The sequence below is a fragment of the Lipotes vexillifer genome, unplaced genomic scaffold (genome assembly GCF_000442215.2).
Source record: "Lipotes vexillifer unplaced genomic scaffold, Lipotes_vexillifer_v1.1 scaffold376, whole genome shotgun sequence".
NCBI lineage: Eukaryota > Metazoa > Chordata > Mammalia > Artiodactyla > Lipotidae > Lipotes > Lipotes vexillifer.
Genome location: NW_006785037.1, coordinates 581,294 through 593,399, shown reverse-complemented (window position 1 = coordinate 593,399; position 12,106 = coordinate 581,294). Strand labels below are relative to the sequence as shown.

The following is a 12,106-nucleotide window of genomic DNA, read 5'->3' as shown; positions in this document are numbered from 1 at the left end:
TTTTTCTTCCGTACGCGGGCCTCTCACTGTTGTGGCCTCTCCCGTTGCGGAGCACAGGCTCTGGACGCACAGGCTCAGCAGCCATGGCTCACGGGCCCAGCCGCTCCGCGGCATGTGGGATCCTCCCCGACTGGGTCAGGCAGACTCTCAACCACTGCGCCACCAGGGAAGCCCAGCCCTCTATATCTTTTTAAGTCTATTCTCCCTCCCCACTCCTCTGTATCTCTCTCTCTCATACATATACATACATACATACATACATATATATATATCTCAACACTAGGAGATCTCACTAATCATTTGGGAAATTCCCTTTTCAAAAATTTATTTATAATTCTTTCTTTGCCTAAGATGACCCATCCATCACATGCTGTTAACTCTAACTTTGTACATTGTATTTATACCTTTGAGGCAGCTGCAGCTCCCATGTTCATGAGGTGCTGGAGGTTTCATTTCTTCATTTCATCAACTCTCCTTCGAATTGGAAGAGTTGCATTTGTGATAGTTACTTATAGAAACAAATTTACTCTAGAACATGTTCAGGTATGTGGTTAATCAAAAGAACAGAAAAGAAACTTTATATTTTTTTCTTCCAAATTACCAGGTAGGGAGAACAAAAGCAAACTAAGAGAAAAGATGCACATTATGTAGGAAAATATTGAAAATAAAGGAAATTTTAAATAGGAAAGTAAGATAACAGAATTAAGACCATACATATCAGCTTTGATCATAAATGTAAATGGGGTAAGTTTACCAAGTAAAAAAGAAAGATTTCCAAATTGTACTTCAGAAAAATTCCCATATTGATTTTGAAAAAGATTCTGAAATTGGATTCAGCCAGTTTCCTCTGGTTCAGTTCTATAAGGGTTATTGAAACAGCACCCTTTCTGACTGACCTCTGCTGGTTGTGAAATATTTTGACGTCATACATAAATTTCATCTAAACAAGGTAACTCAGATTGAAAGTAAAAGAAAGGAGAAGGTCATTATATTACCATCTAAGTTAAAATCAAGGCAGAAGCACTAAATGCAACAGAGGATCCTGGAGGCTCCCCTATTAGTATTTAGTTGCTAATCAGGGTAGGACTGGGGCTTGGAAGGAGGAGGCATCAGGGGACAGGGGCCCTCAGTAGACTGGGCAGCAGCTATTTCAGAAACTATATTAGCATAAATACAAGAGGAGTAGGAGACTTCTCTTAGCTCATGGAAATAAGGAGACAGAAAAGTATGTAAAATTAGAGAAACTGAATGCTTAATTTTGATCTGGCAGCTCTTAGGTTGAACTCTGAATCCAGAAAGCAGAGAATACACCTTCTTTCAAGTGCCTGTGTAACATTTACAAAAGCTGATCTTATAATTGGCCACAAAGAAATTTTTGATAAATTCCAGGAAGTTGAAATAGTACAGACCACGTTTTCAGATCACAGTCAAATAAAACAGAAAATAATAACAAAAATAGAACCACTAAAACCGTACCACCTGGGAATGTTAAACACTATGCTTAAACTGCAGCTGGGCCAAAGCAGAAACCACGATTTCATTACAGCATATATTTCTTAAATTATTATGAAAACACTTAATAGTAAACCTATAGTTTATGACTAATGCTGTATTCAGAAGGAAATTCATTGCTTTAAATGTAAGTCAATTAAGTACTCAACTCAAGAAGTTAGGGGAAAAAAGCACGGAAATAAAGCTGAGGCAAGCAGAAAGGGGCAATTAGTAAAGATAAAGGCAAAAATTAATGAAATAGAAAGCAGAAAAGCAATGGATCGATAAATAAACCCAAGAATCAGTTCTAAGGAAGAACTAGGAATAAACTGAGAAGGCTGACTTTTAAACATGGGTCAGCATAATTCATGTTGGGCAAAAATCGTACTGTTATAATGATGAAAGCAATACATGTCTACTGCTGAGAATTAAGAAAACAGAGAAAGACAACAAGAAACTATAAAATATAAAATATTTTAATATAAAAATTCATATAATTCAGCACTGCAGCGTGATATTATGGGAGTGTGTCTGGTCCTCTGTAGAAGATAGTTTACCAATAGATTTCAGAAGAACAGTGGCTGTCAACACAGTAATTGCCCTTTAGGTGATTTTCCTACAGAAATTGGCAGAATGATATACCAAGATTTGTATTCAAGGATATTCATCACAGTTTCATTTTTAATACCCAAAAAACTGATACAATCAAAATATCCAAGAGTAAGGAATTCCCAAAAGGCATTCCCATTCATACAAAGGCTTACTCTCCAGCCAATAAAAATCATACTTTAGAAGAATAGTTACTGGCATAGAAAATACTTAATGGTGATGGAAAATTGGTTCCTAAGTAGTATATACTGTATGATTCACATGTTATAATATATTTGTGCTTAGCGATAGAAAAATAACTACAAAGAGTCTCAAATGTTAAAAATGATTTGGGGATGAGTGTTGAGATTACAGGTGATTTTTATTTTTCTTTCCAGACTTTTCTGCACTTTCCAAATTTTTGTAAATGGGCATGTATACTTTTTATAGTTTAAAAAAAATGAGTTTAAAGTTTATTCATAATCCCATTGCCTAGAGAGAGCCACTGATAGTATCTTGATGTAGTTTCTTCTAGCCATTTTTTCTGTGCATATGTAAGTACTTTCTACTTTTATATCTACAGCATTAGAATGATACTGCATTACAATCTGGTATTCCCACCCATCCTCATTAGCCACCCCGGCCCTCAAAAAAACTTAGAAGTACTCAACACCAGCTTAGAAATACAATAAACAGTGATTAATCAGGTGGTGATCCTGCGTGCTTTGAAAATATAGTGATTAACTCTAGCAACTGATAGTTGGTTTAGCTGTTTAATAAAGAATTCTAGTTTTGTTTTTGTTTTGTGTTTAAGTAAATTTAACATCAGATGGTGGTTGAATTAGGTGGGCTTTGCAACCCTGAGGTTCTGAGGCGAAGGGAACAATGTGTTCAACTCTTTCTCCGTGAATGATCTCTTTTGGAAACCTGGCTGTTCAGACCACAAGCCCATCACCACATCGTGCTCTAATTTCAAGCCAAGTGTTTAGGAGGAAATCAAGGTCCCTCAAGAGCTAACCTTATAAACTTAAACCATCAAGTGACATACATGTCTATAGATATTTTACATTTCTAGATTAGCTAAAATATGACTATTTTCATAATCTATAGAAAATATGTAAAATGACCAAGTCAAAAAGCATTTAAGGTGAAGAACGGCCCAGCTGTAAGGGCCTCTTTGTTCAGACTGGGAGTTTGTTTTTAGAATTTATCACCTGGGCTCCTCTGTTAATTATGACTTTTAACAGAAGGAAAATGCCTAATTTGGAAGTGTGCCCTGGTATCCTTCAAGTCAAAGTATATTTTTAGTTTTTAGAAAACTAGGCTTATCCTAGTTGGCCATCACCTGCTATTTTAAACATTATATATATATATATATATATATATATATATATATATATACACATATATATATCCTTTTCAAAAGCTAAAAGGAATAAAGCTCAGATATATTGCGACCAAGCAGATCAAAGACAGTATTTCTTCTTCACACTGCCTTTGACTTACAGATATTTGATTTCATGTAAAAATTATTTTTTAACTTTCTGTGGGTTTCAGCTAAATTATGGAATTATATGCAACAGTAGTTTCGAGAGACCTAAGGCAAAAAGAAAACACTCTCTTCTTCCTACAGAAACACTGTGTTTCCAGAAAATTCTTCCTTGCTTTCATTCTAACATAACCTTATCAAATCACTTTTTCCTCATTGCTGTTTGAAACATATGAGAAACTTGTTCTCATAGTGATAAGTTCGTCTTTTAGCATAGAAAATAAACAGACATTGCTTATGTAAATCTTAGATTTAGGGTTGACTCTGAGACATGAATACTCAGCTCTGCCCTGCTTACTATTAACGTCCTTGTCAAAAAATATTTTTAATGAGAACTTCTAGGCGTTTACTAACAAAAGGGCTCATACATAGACTTAGTACAACTCTTAGTAAACTCACGGAGTGAGTTGCTTTTCACTTTCCAGTCTTCTCATCTATTTGGCTTTAAACTTTTTCAGTATAGTTTAATAGTTATTTTCCCATTAATGTCACATGGGCAATCTGCCTTTTCTTATCCCCTCCCTTCATTGTTTTCTTCCTTTCCCATCTACTAGTAATTATAACCTCCACAGCATCCTTTCAACAGTGAGGGCTGGAAAATAAGCATCTTGCTCCAAAGATAAGCACTCAGTCACACAGCAGATCTTTAGCTGATTTAAGCAAATGGAAAGGCCACAGCTTGAGCAACAGGACTACTGCTTGGCTGGCATCACAACCTACCCTACACCTCTCAGGGCAGTCTTCATTCTTAAAGCATAATAGGGGTATTTACTACTCTACCATGTAAAGTTAAGATACTTATTTGTAATTCTATCTCAGATATGTGTTTTATTTGTGTTTTGTGTTTTCTTTTTCAGCCTCATTGACTGTTATTTCAGTAAAAGCCGTCTCAGGCATGATCGCTTTTTCTGTGATGGATAAAATGCAACTAACTTATCCCATCTTCTATATCATGTTTGTCATCATGATAGCATCTTGTGTTTTCCAAGTCAAGTAAGTTAGCTCTTACATACTCACTGCCCTTTCAACATTCCTGTGCTTCTCTGAGCATTAATCTTTATTGGCCTCAGATGATAATTAAAATTAGATGCAACTGATTTCTAAGGGTGAGGGGTCTATGCTTATCCTCAGCCAATATCCCTGGCTTTATCCTTCACATCCAATAATAGGTTTCTACGAAGCGTTGCCTTCATGTTTTGTGAGTTCTAAAGTGTGGCCATAATCCAGCTAAGTGCACTTTGATACTTTCCTGATGCTCTTCTGCTTGTAATTAATATCCATCGCACACAGGTTGTCATTAGCAATAAATCAAAGGGGCAGGTCCACATCCAGGGTTTCATTCTAAATATAGGAAATACATGAACCCTTCACCTTCATTTCTTAGCTCATACTCATTAATTGCCCAGAGATGGACAAAACCAGACGTTTGGCCGGGAGGGAAATCCTTTCCCCAAAACTTTGCATCTTTAGCCAGATTTCTCTTTGCACCCACGGGATTGCAGAATGATTGTTTTACATTTCTCTTGGGGCCTCACAGTGGTAACATGGAACATTTTTAATTTCTGCTCTTCTCTCCCCCCACCTCCATCTGCTCCAATCTCTTCCCCTCCATTTCACATCATGATTTTGCCTTTGCTGCTAGGTTCTCCTGAGTCCACCAGAAAGTTTTCTGTTTACCCCAAAATGCTATGCAGGAGCGCCAGCCCAGTGCCAGCCAGGAAATCAAAGCCCAAATTTTGAAGGAGAGGAAGGTGCTAGAAGTCAAGTCCAATTGTTACGGGTTGAACATGGACCCTGTTGCAAGGAGTGTGTTACCGGAGAAATCCAATGTTCTGTCACTGTTTCATTTGTCATAAACAGACTGTTTCTTTTGTTTGTTTATAAGACCAAGCGTGTATCTAACACTTGAATCATGAAACTGCTTTGTTTCATCTCTCTTCTGAATTACTCGGTACAGTTTCAATAGCTTTCAGAATTTAGTGATTAGCATCATCATCTTTAAACTCTGCTTCACGAATTTAAAAGCCAGATACAACTGAAGGTAAACTACATTCCTATCACCCTTGTTTCAGTCCCTGCACCTCTCGCCCTAGAACTATGTGACCGCACTAGAACTGTAGAACCATGGTTCTCAGCCCTGGCTTCCCATTACAATTCATCACCTGAGGAGGTTTGTTTGTACATATATGTATACCTGCACATATATACTTACATGCCTGTGTACATGCATGTGTGTGTGTACATGCATGTACACACACACATAGAGGAACACTTGGGCTCTGCTCACAAATTTTTTTTTTTTCAATTGCTCTAGGATAGGACCTAAACACTAGTGCTTTTTAAAGTGCCCAGGTGATGTCAATGCAATGCACTGCTTCAGAAAAGGTCTAGTCCCTGACAGGGCTGCACAGTGCAGTTGTGGGAACCTGAACCATGTTGGCGGCCAAAGTGGGAAGCTGAGCTCCCACATGTGCTCTGCAGCTGGAGGGGCTGAGCATTGTTTTTGAAACATTAAACATTCCTTTACTTCTCCATCTTCTTTCTTGGCACGTGGCATGTCAAGGGATAGCTATACCATTCCCCGATATGATATTTAACAGGTTCTAAAGTCTATCCTAATGAATCAGCCCCAATGTGATACTGGTCCAGCAGCTTGAATCGCTTCCAACTCAAACTTCTGTGGCCTCCAAATATGATTAATTGCTTTTCATTGTTACTGTTGTTGGTTTAAACAGACCGTAAAACCTGACATCTGATCTCATACATCAGATGCATATAAGCTATGACTGCTGATTGGAAATGCCCTTTTACTGCACTTCCTTTCCCTTTGTAGTTGTAGCTAAAGAACATGCATCTCTCGATGTTATTGTTAACTTATTGTTGAGCGTCTCTTAAAGACAGAGCTTCAGTAAGTGCCTTCTGCTCTAGGCTCCTGAATCAAGCCACAAAACTCTACAATACAGCGACGGTGGTGCCCATGAACCATACTTTCTTTACAATCAGCGCCATTATTGCAGGTGAGTTTTGGCTTTCTATGCTTAGGTGATTCTATCCCCATAACCAGCATAAATGAAGTCTCCCTCAGAGTAATGAGAAAATCAAGGAATATTTTGGTTATAAGGAATGTATAGCCCACATCCTCCTAGCTACCGCCCAGTGTCTGAACTTCCTCCATAACATCCTCTAGGAGAGGTCCTTCTACTTTGTGTGAATGTTCCCCAGTGCTCTCTGTGCCCCGAGACAGTTCAGTCCTGGTTTGAATCACTCTAATAATTTGGAGAGCTCTGATTATTAGAAAGTATTCTCCCGTATTGGAACTGAAGTAAGCCTCCCTGTGAATTCCAGGCACTCATCTTAGTTCTGCTTTCTGGAGTCTTCTCCTTGCAAGCCCTCCTGATAATCAAAGCGCAGGTCCTCCTGTGTCCTGTCTCTGGACCAAACATCCCCCGTTTGATGAACTCTTCCCTCCCTGGTGCTCACCACCTGCATCAGAGAGAAGGGTCCAAACGTGAATCCAGTGTTCCAGGGAAGGCCAGACAGATGAGAACAGAAACTACTACCTTTGCTGTTCTGGCCTCTATTTTTCTACCATTGTAGTTCTTTTCTTTCTATGGACAATTTTTTAAATATGTCAGACACAACAGTGTTAAAAAAGTATAAATTTGAAACTTGGTCCAAACAAAAATACAGTAGATTCAGGTGTATCATTTGTAAGTTTGGTACTGGTATACCTTCGTTCATTGGCTTATTAGATGTATTTACTACCTTGTCATATCGGGACTTCATTTCCCAATGCAAAGTTTATGTATTTGGGAGGTAATTAGGTATTATCTGTTGCCTAATGGGCACATCTTTTTTATTTCATGGCAAACAGGGTGACTGCCAGGGGGCAATTTTTAAATGTAATTAATGCATTTTCTGTTTCCCCAAATTGAAACATACTTTTAAAGAGAAAGATTACATCCGAAAACACCTATTTCTTTTTAGCATTTTATGCTTGTTGACAAAAGAAAGTAACAAAAGATTGTACACTTGTGTGCCCTAGAAATATTGAAAAAGGAAAATAACAAAGGCCAAAAACATTTATAGGCGTGACGTACAGCATAATAATGAAGATGACTGTGCTAAAGGTGTGTAAAACATGTAGTTCCCCTGAAAAGAAGGTTTTATAGGAGGACCAACAGGGCTGGATCTGAATACTTAGCAAACCAAGTAACTGATGAATCAGGGAAGCTGGAACTTTCCGGGAGTGATAATAGTTCACCTGATGTTACTGAAGTGTGGAATGGAGGTGAAGCTTCTTGACTTACTTCTCCTCTTTGCCCCCATCAAAAAGTATTGCTTAAAACGAAAATGAGATAGCATATATTGCCTGCTAAATTAGCAAAGCGTTTGTTTTGCTCTTTTTATCTCAGTAATCAATGCTGACAAGGCCGAAGTGTTGCGGGCACTCTCGTGGAGTCGGGTACCATGGTACCGCCCTCCTAGAACTGAGTTTCATAGTTTTTATCAAGAGCCTTAAAAATGTTTCTACTCTTTGATCCTACAGCTCAAAAACAAAAAACAAATAACCCAATTAAAAAATGGGCAAAGGACTTGATTAAGACATTTCTTCAAAGAAGATGTACTTGTGCTTGGCCAAGAAGCACATGAAAAGATGTTCAACATCACTAATCAGTAGGAAAATGCAAACCAAAACCACTTCACACCCACTAGGATGACTACTAGCAAATAAATAAATAAAATAACAAGTGTTGGCAAGTATATGAAGAAATTGGAACCCTCGTGCACTGTTAGTGGGAATGTAAAATGGTGTAGCCACTATGGCAGTTCCTCAAAAAAATTAAGCATAGAATTACCATATGATCCAGCAATTCTACTTCTGGGTATATGTCCGAAAGAATTGAAAGCAGGGGCTCAAACAGATATTTGTACACCTAGGTTAATAGCAGCATTATTCACAGTAGCCAAATGTCAGAAGCAACATAAATTGACAGGTGAATGGATAAAGAATATGTGGTGTATACATACAGTGGAATATTATTCAACCATCAAAAAGGAAAGAATTTTTGATACATGCTACAACATGGATGAACCTTGAGGACATTATGCTAAGTGAAACAAGCCAGTCACAAAAGGACAAATACTGTATGATTCCACTTATATGAGGTATCCAGAGTAGTCAGACTTACAGAAATGGAAAGTAGAGTGGTGATTGCCAGGGGCTGGGGGGAGGCAGACATGGGGAAGTTGTTTAATGGGTATAGAGTTTCAGTTTCACAAGATAAGAAGTTCTGAAGATTGGTTTCACAACAATATGAATATAGTTGGCCCTCTATATCAACAGTTCTGCATCTGTGGATATAACCAACAGTGGATAGAAAATATCCCCTCCCCCTCAAAAATTCCAGAAAGTTCCAAAAAGCAAAAATTTAATATGCCGCATGATAGCAACTATTCACATAGCATTTACGCTGTGTTAGGTATTATAAGTAATCTAGAGATGATTTAAAGTATTTGTGGAGGATGTGTGTAGGTTATATGCAAATATTATGCCATTTTATAAAAGGGACTTGAGCATCCTCACATTTTGGTGTCCGCGGAGGAGTCCTACAACCAAATCCTGTGGGTACCGAGTGACGACTGTATACTTAACACAACTGCACTGTAAACTTTAAAATGTTTAGGATGCTAAATTTTATGTTATGTGTATTTTACTACACTTTTTTTTAGTTTTTGCTCTGTTTTAACAGAAATTCCTCTTAAAGCGACAACAAAAAATCCTAAAATACTGGGAAAAAAATATGTAGAGAAGTTTATTGACACTTTACAAAAGCAAAACATTTGAAACAATTTAAAATGTCCTTCAAGAAATGAATATTATGGGGCACCAGCTCAGAATAACAAGAAAACATTAAAATGATCACAAGGAAATGTGTAATAACATGGAAAAGTAGTTCAGAAGTGTTGATTCATTCAACGGATATTCATCAGAATGGGACATGGCGTATTCCTGTAGGAAGTTTATCCTCTAGGTGAGGAGATAGACTTCAGACTGAGAAAGCCCCTGTCTTGTTCCCTGTGGCACCTGCGGCACCTAAGCAGTGGCTGGCACTTAGGACTCTCAATAAATACTTGTCCACAGGGTAACAAGGCCAACACTACACACACACAAATTTGATTCCAAGTAATATATAATTTAAAGATAACTTATTTAGTAAAAAGTCTACGAAGGCTTTGGGACTGTAGGCCAAAAGGAAATCATTGACACTAACAAGGAGAGAAGAAAAGCTCATCAGAGTAAAGGACACATCCACATTTCCCTTCACCCAGAAGGAAAGACCAGATGAAGGAGATGGGAGAGGGGTTGGCAGTGAGAAATGGAGCTGGGGTAGCACATCAGCAACCTCCAGTGCCTGAATGAGCATGTGCCAGACCCACAAACCGCAGGGCGTTGCCAAGACTCACAGCATGGGGAGCAGCTGGCCTGAAGTGCGAGCGCTGTGTCAAAGGCCCAGAGTCCACCCAGAGGCACAGGTCAGGCTTGCTGACCCCAGGCTTAAAACTGTAGGTGGAAAATATCACTCGAGTTTTGTTTTCTTGCACATGCCAGTGGGACAAATCTTGGACTGGATAAGAAATTTCTGTTGGCAAAAGTTGTTAATGGTGCTGATTTTTTAATAATGATACTTACATTATGTAAAGTCTACAAATCTGTGTTCTTTTGGAATCACTGAAAATGTTAGTATGGCATGCAAATATTTTTAAACTACAGGATGTGCATTTTAAGGGTAACTATACTTAGAAAAACTAATATATTAATTTGAAAAACAATATGTAGCTATTGTAAATATTCTTACCCTGAAATTAATGTTATCTTCTATTTCTATGGTAGGTATCATATTTTATAAGGAATTCCTTGGTGCAGCTTTTCTCACTATATTTATATATCTTTTTGGGTGAGTAAATGTCTCAGAAGTAAGGTATGTGAAATCCTATTACTTTTATGTGAGATTTTTGGCATTGTACCTGAGGCATAGAAAATTGGAAAATTATATAAGAAACATCAGTTCCCCAAGCTCCTAAAAGAAACATATTTTTCAACTTAACACCCTACCCAGGGCTCAGGGTCTTTGTGATTTAAGTACCTCTCTGAGGGTTCTGAAACATTGGGGATTTTCTGTTCCAGCCAAAGTCAAGGTAAATCCACTGGCCCTTGCAGCTACTCCACATTTTTATACTCTATCAGACTTACCCCACCCTTGGGAATCCCTAGGTTAGATCTCAATCAGGGAACCACAGATGCCTCTAGGATCGCCTAGAACAAAAGGCCGAGACTGGGGCAGATCCCTACCTTTGGACCTAATAACATCGGATTGGTGCCATCCCTCTCTTGTGTCTGGGTGCCCAGCTTTAACCCTGCCTAGAGGTTTGGAGGACAGTCATTGCTGGCATTCTGGCAAACAGAGAGCAGAACTTTGACAGAATATCGCCAATGTATCAATTCTTCCATTGGTTCCAGCTGGCACTCTATGAATGCTTAGTTGCTTCTTGATGTGGTATCCTGCATGACCATTGTTATGCAAACTTGAGCCCAGACTATTTTCAGTGTAGAAAATCATCTATCTTGAGAATTCAATCTCATAAGATTTTTGGGCGAGGCTAAACTTCTGGGATCTGGAAACTATGACTATTCTTATGGCCAAGGACAACAAAATATCTTAGAAAATTAAAGAATAAATTATTTTTTGCTCGTGTTGCATGCCAGTAATGAGTCTGGGCATGCATGGATAGAAAATGAGACCTAGTGTCTACCCAAAGGGTTTAGAGCCTAAATTAGCCTCCAGATGGTAAAAACCTGAAGCAGAGACTTATTGGAAGCTGCCCAGGTCTTGGTTTTGGGGACAAATATTATTGGCTGCAGCAATTAAGACAAGTTCTAGGCAGCTTACCATGAGAAACAGAAAGAATAAAACCAGTGGAATGTATGTCATCATGTAGAATATGGAATTCAGTTATTTAACACTGTGAGTTCTTTCAGTGATCTTGTGTTCTTTATTACCATTATTCTTACAGGTGTGTTCTGTCATTCCTTGGTGTGGTTTTGGTCACAAGAAATCGAGGAAAGGAACATCTGCCACAGTCTTACGTTGATATTGGACACGTCCCTGGTAAAACTGTATATTCCTTAATTTAGAATAGAAAATTTTATCCTTATAAATTAACCATTGCTGGTATGATTTGGGGTGTAAAATTAATATAAAACATAATTCTTACCCTCAAAAACATGTACATTTAATGATGAAACCAGAGGTGATAGCTTAAATGTTAATAATCATTTATTTGAATATTGGCTTTGCACAGAACGCTGGGGTTAGAAAAGAACTGATCCTGTTTTCTTGATTTGGGTGATGTTGCAAATTTCCTTTATAGGTTTCTTTAAATTGGAAAAGGGTAGGGAAAGGAGTAGGAGTGGCA

General features: G+C 38.1%; 1 protein-coding gene across 1 annotated transcript in view; it reads left to right on the top strand.

The window, feature by feature from the left end:
* Positions 1-12,106, top strand: part of NIPAL2 (NIPA like domain containing 2) — a 72,225-nt gene that overhangs the window by 58,936 nt on the left and 1,183 nt on the right. Inside the window, exons 7-10 of the mRNA XM_007457160.1 lie at positions 4,486-4,621; positions 6,557-6,645; positions 10,524-10,587; positions 11,705-11,799. Coding sequence (XP_007457222.1) covers positions 4,486-4,621; positions 6,557-6,645; positions 10,524-10,587; positions 11,705-11,799 — 384 coding nt within the window. The remainder of the gene's footprint in view (positions 1-4,485; positions 4,622-6,556; positions 6,646-10,523; positions 10,588-11,704; positions 11,800-12,106) is intronic.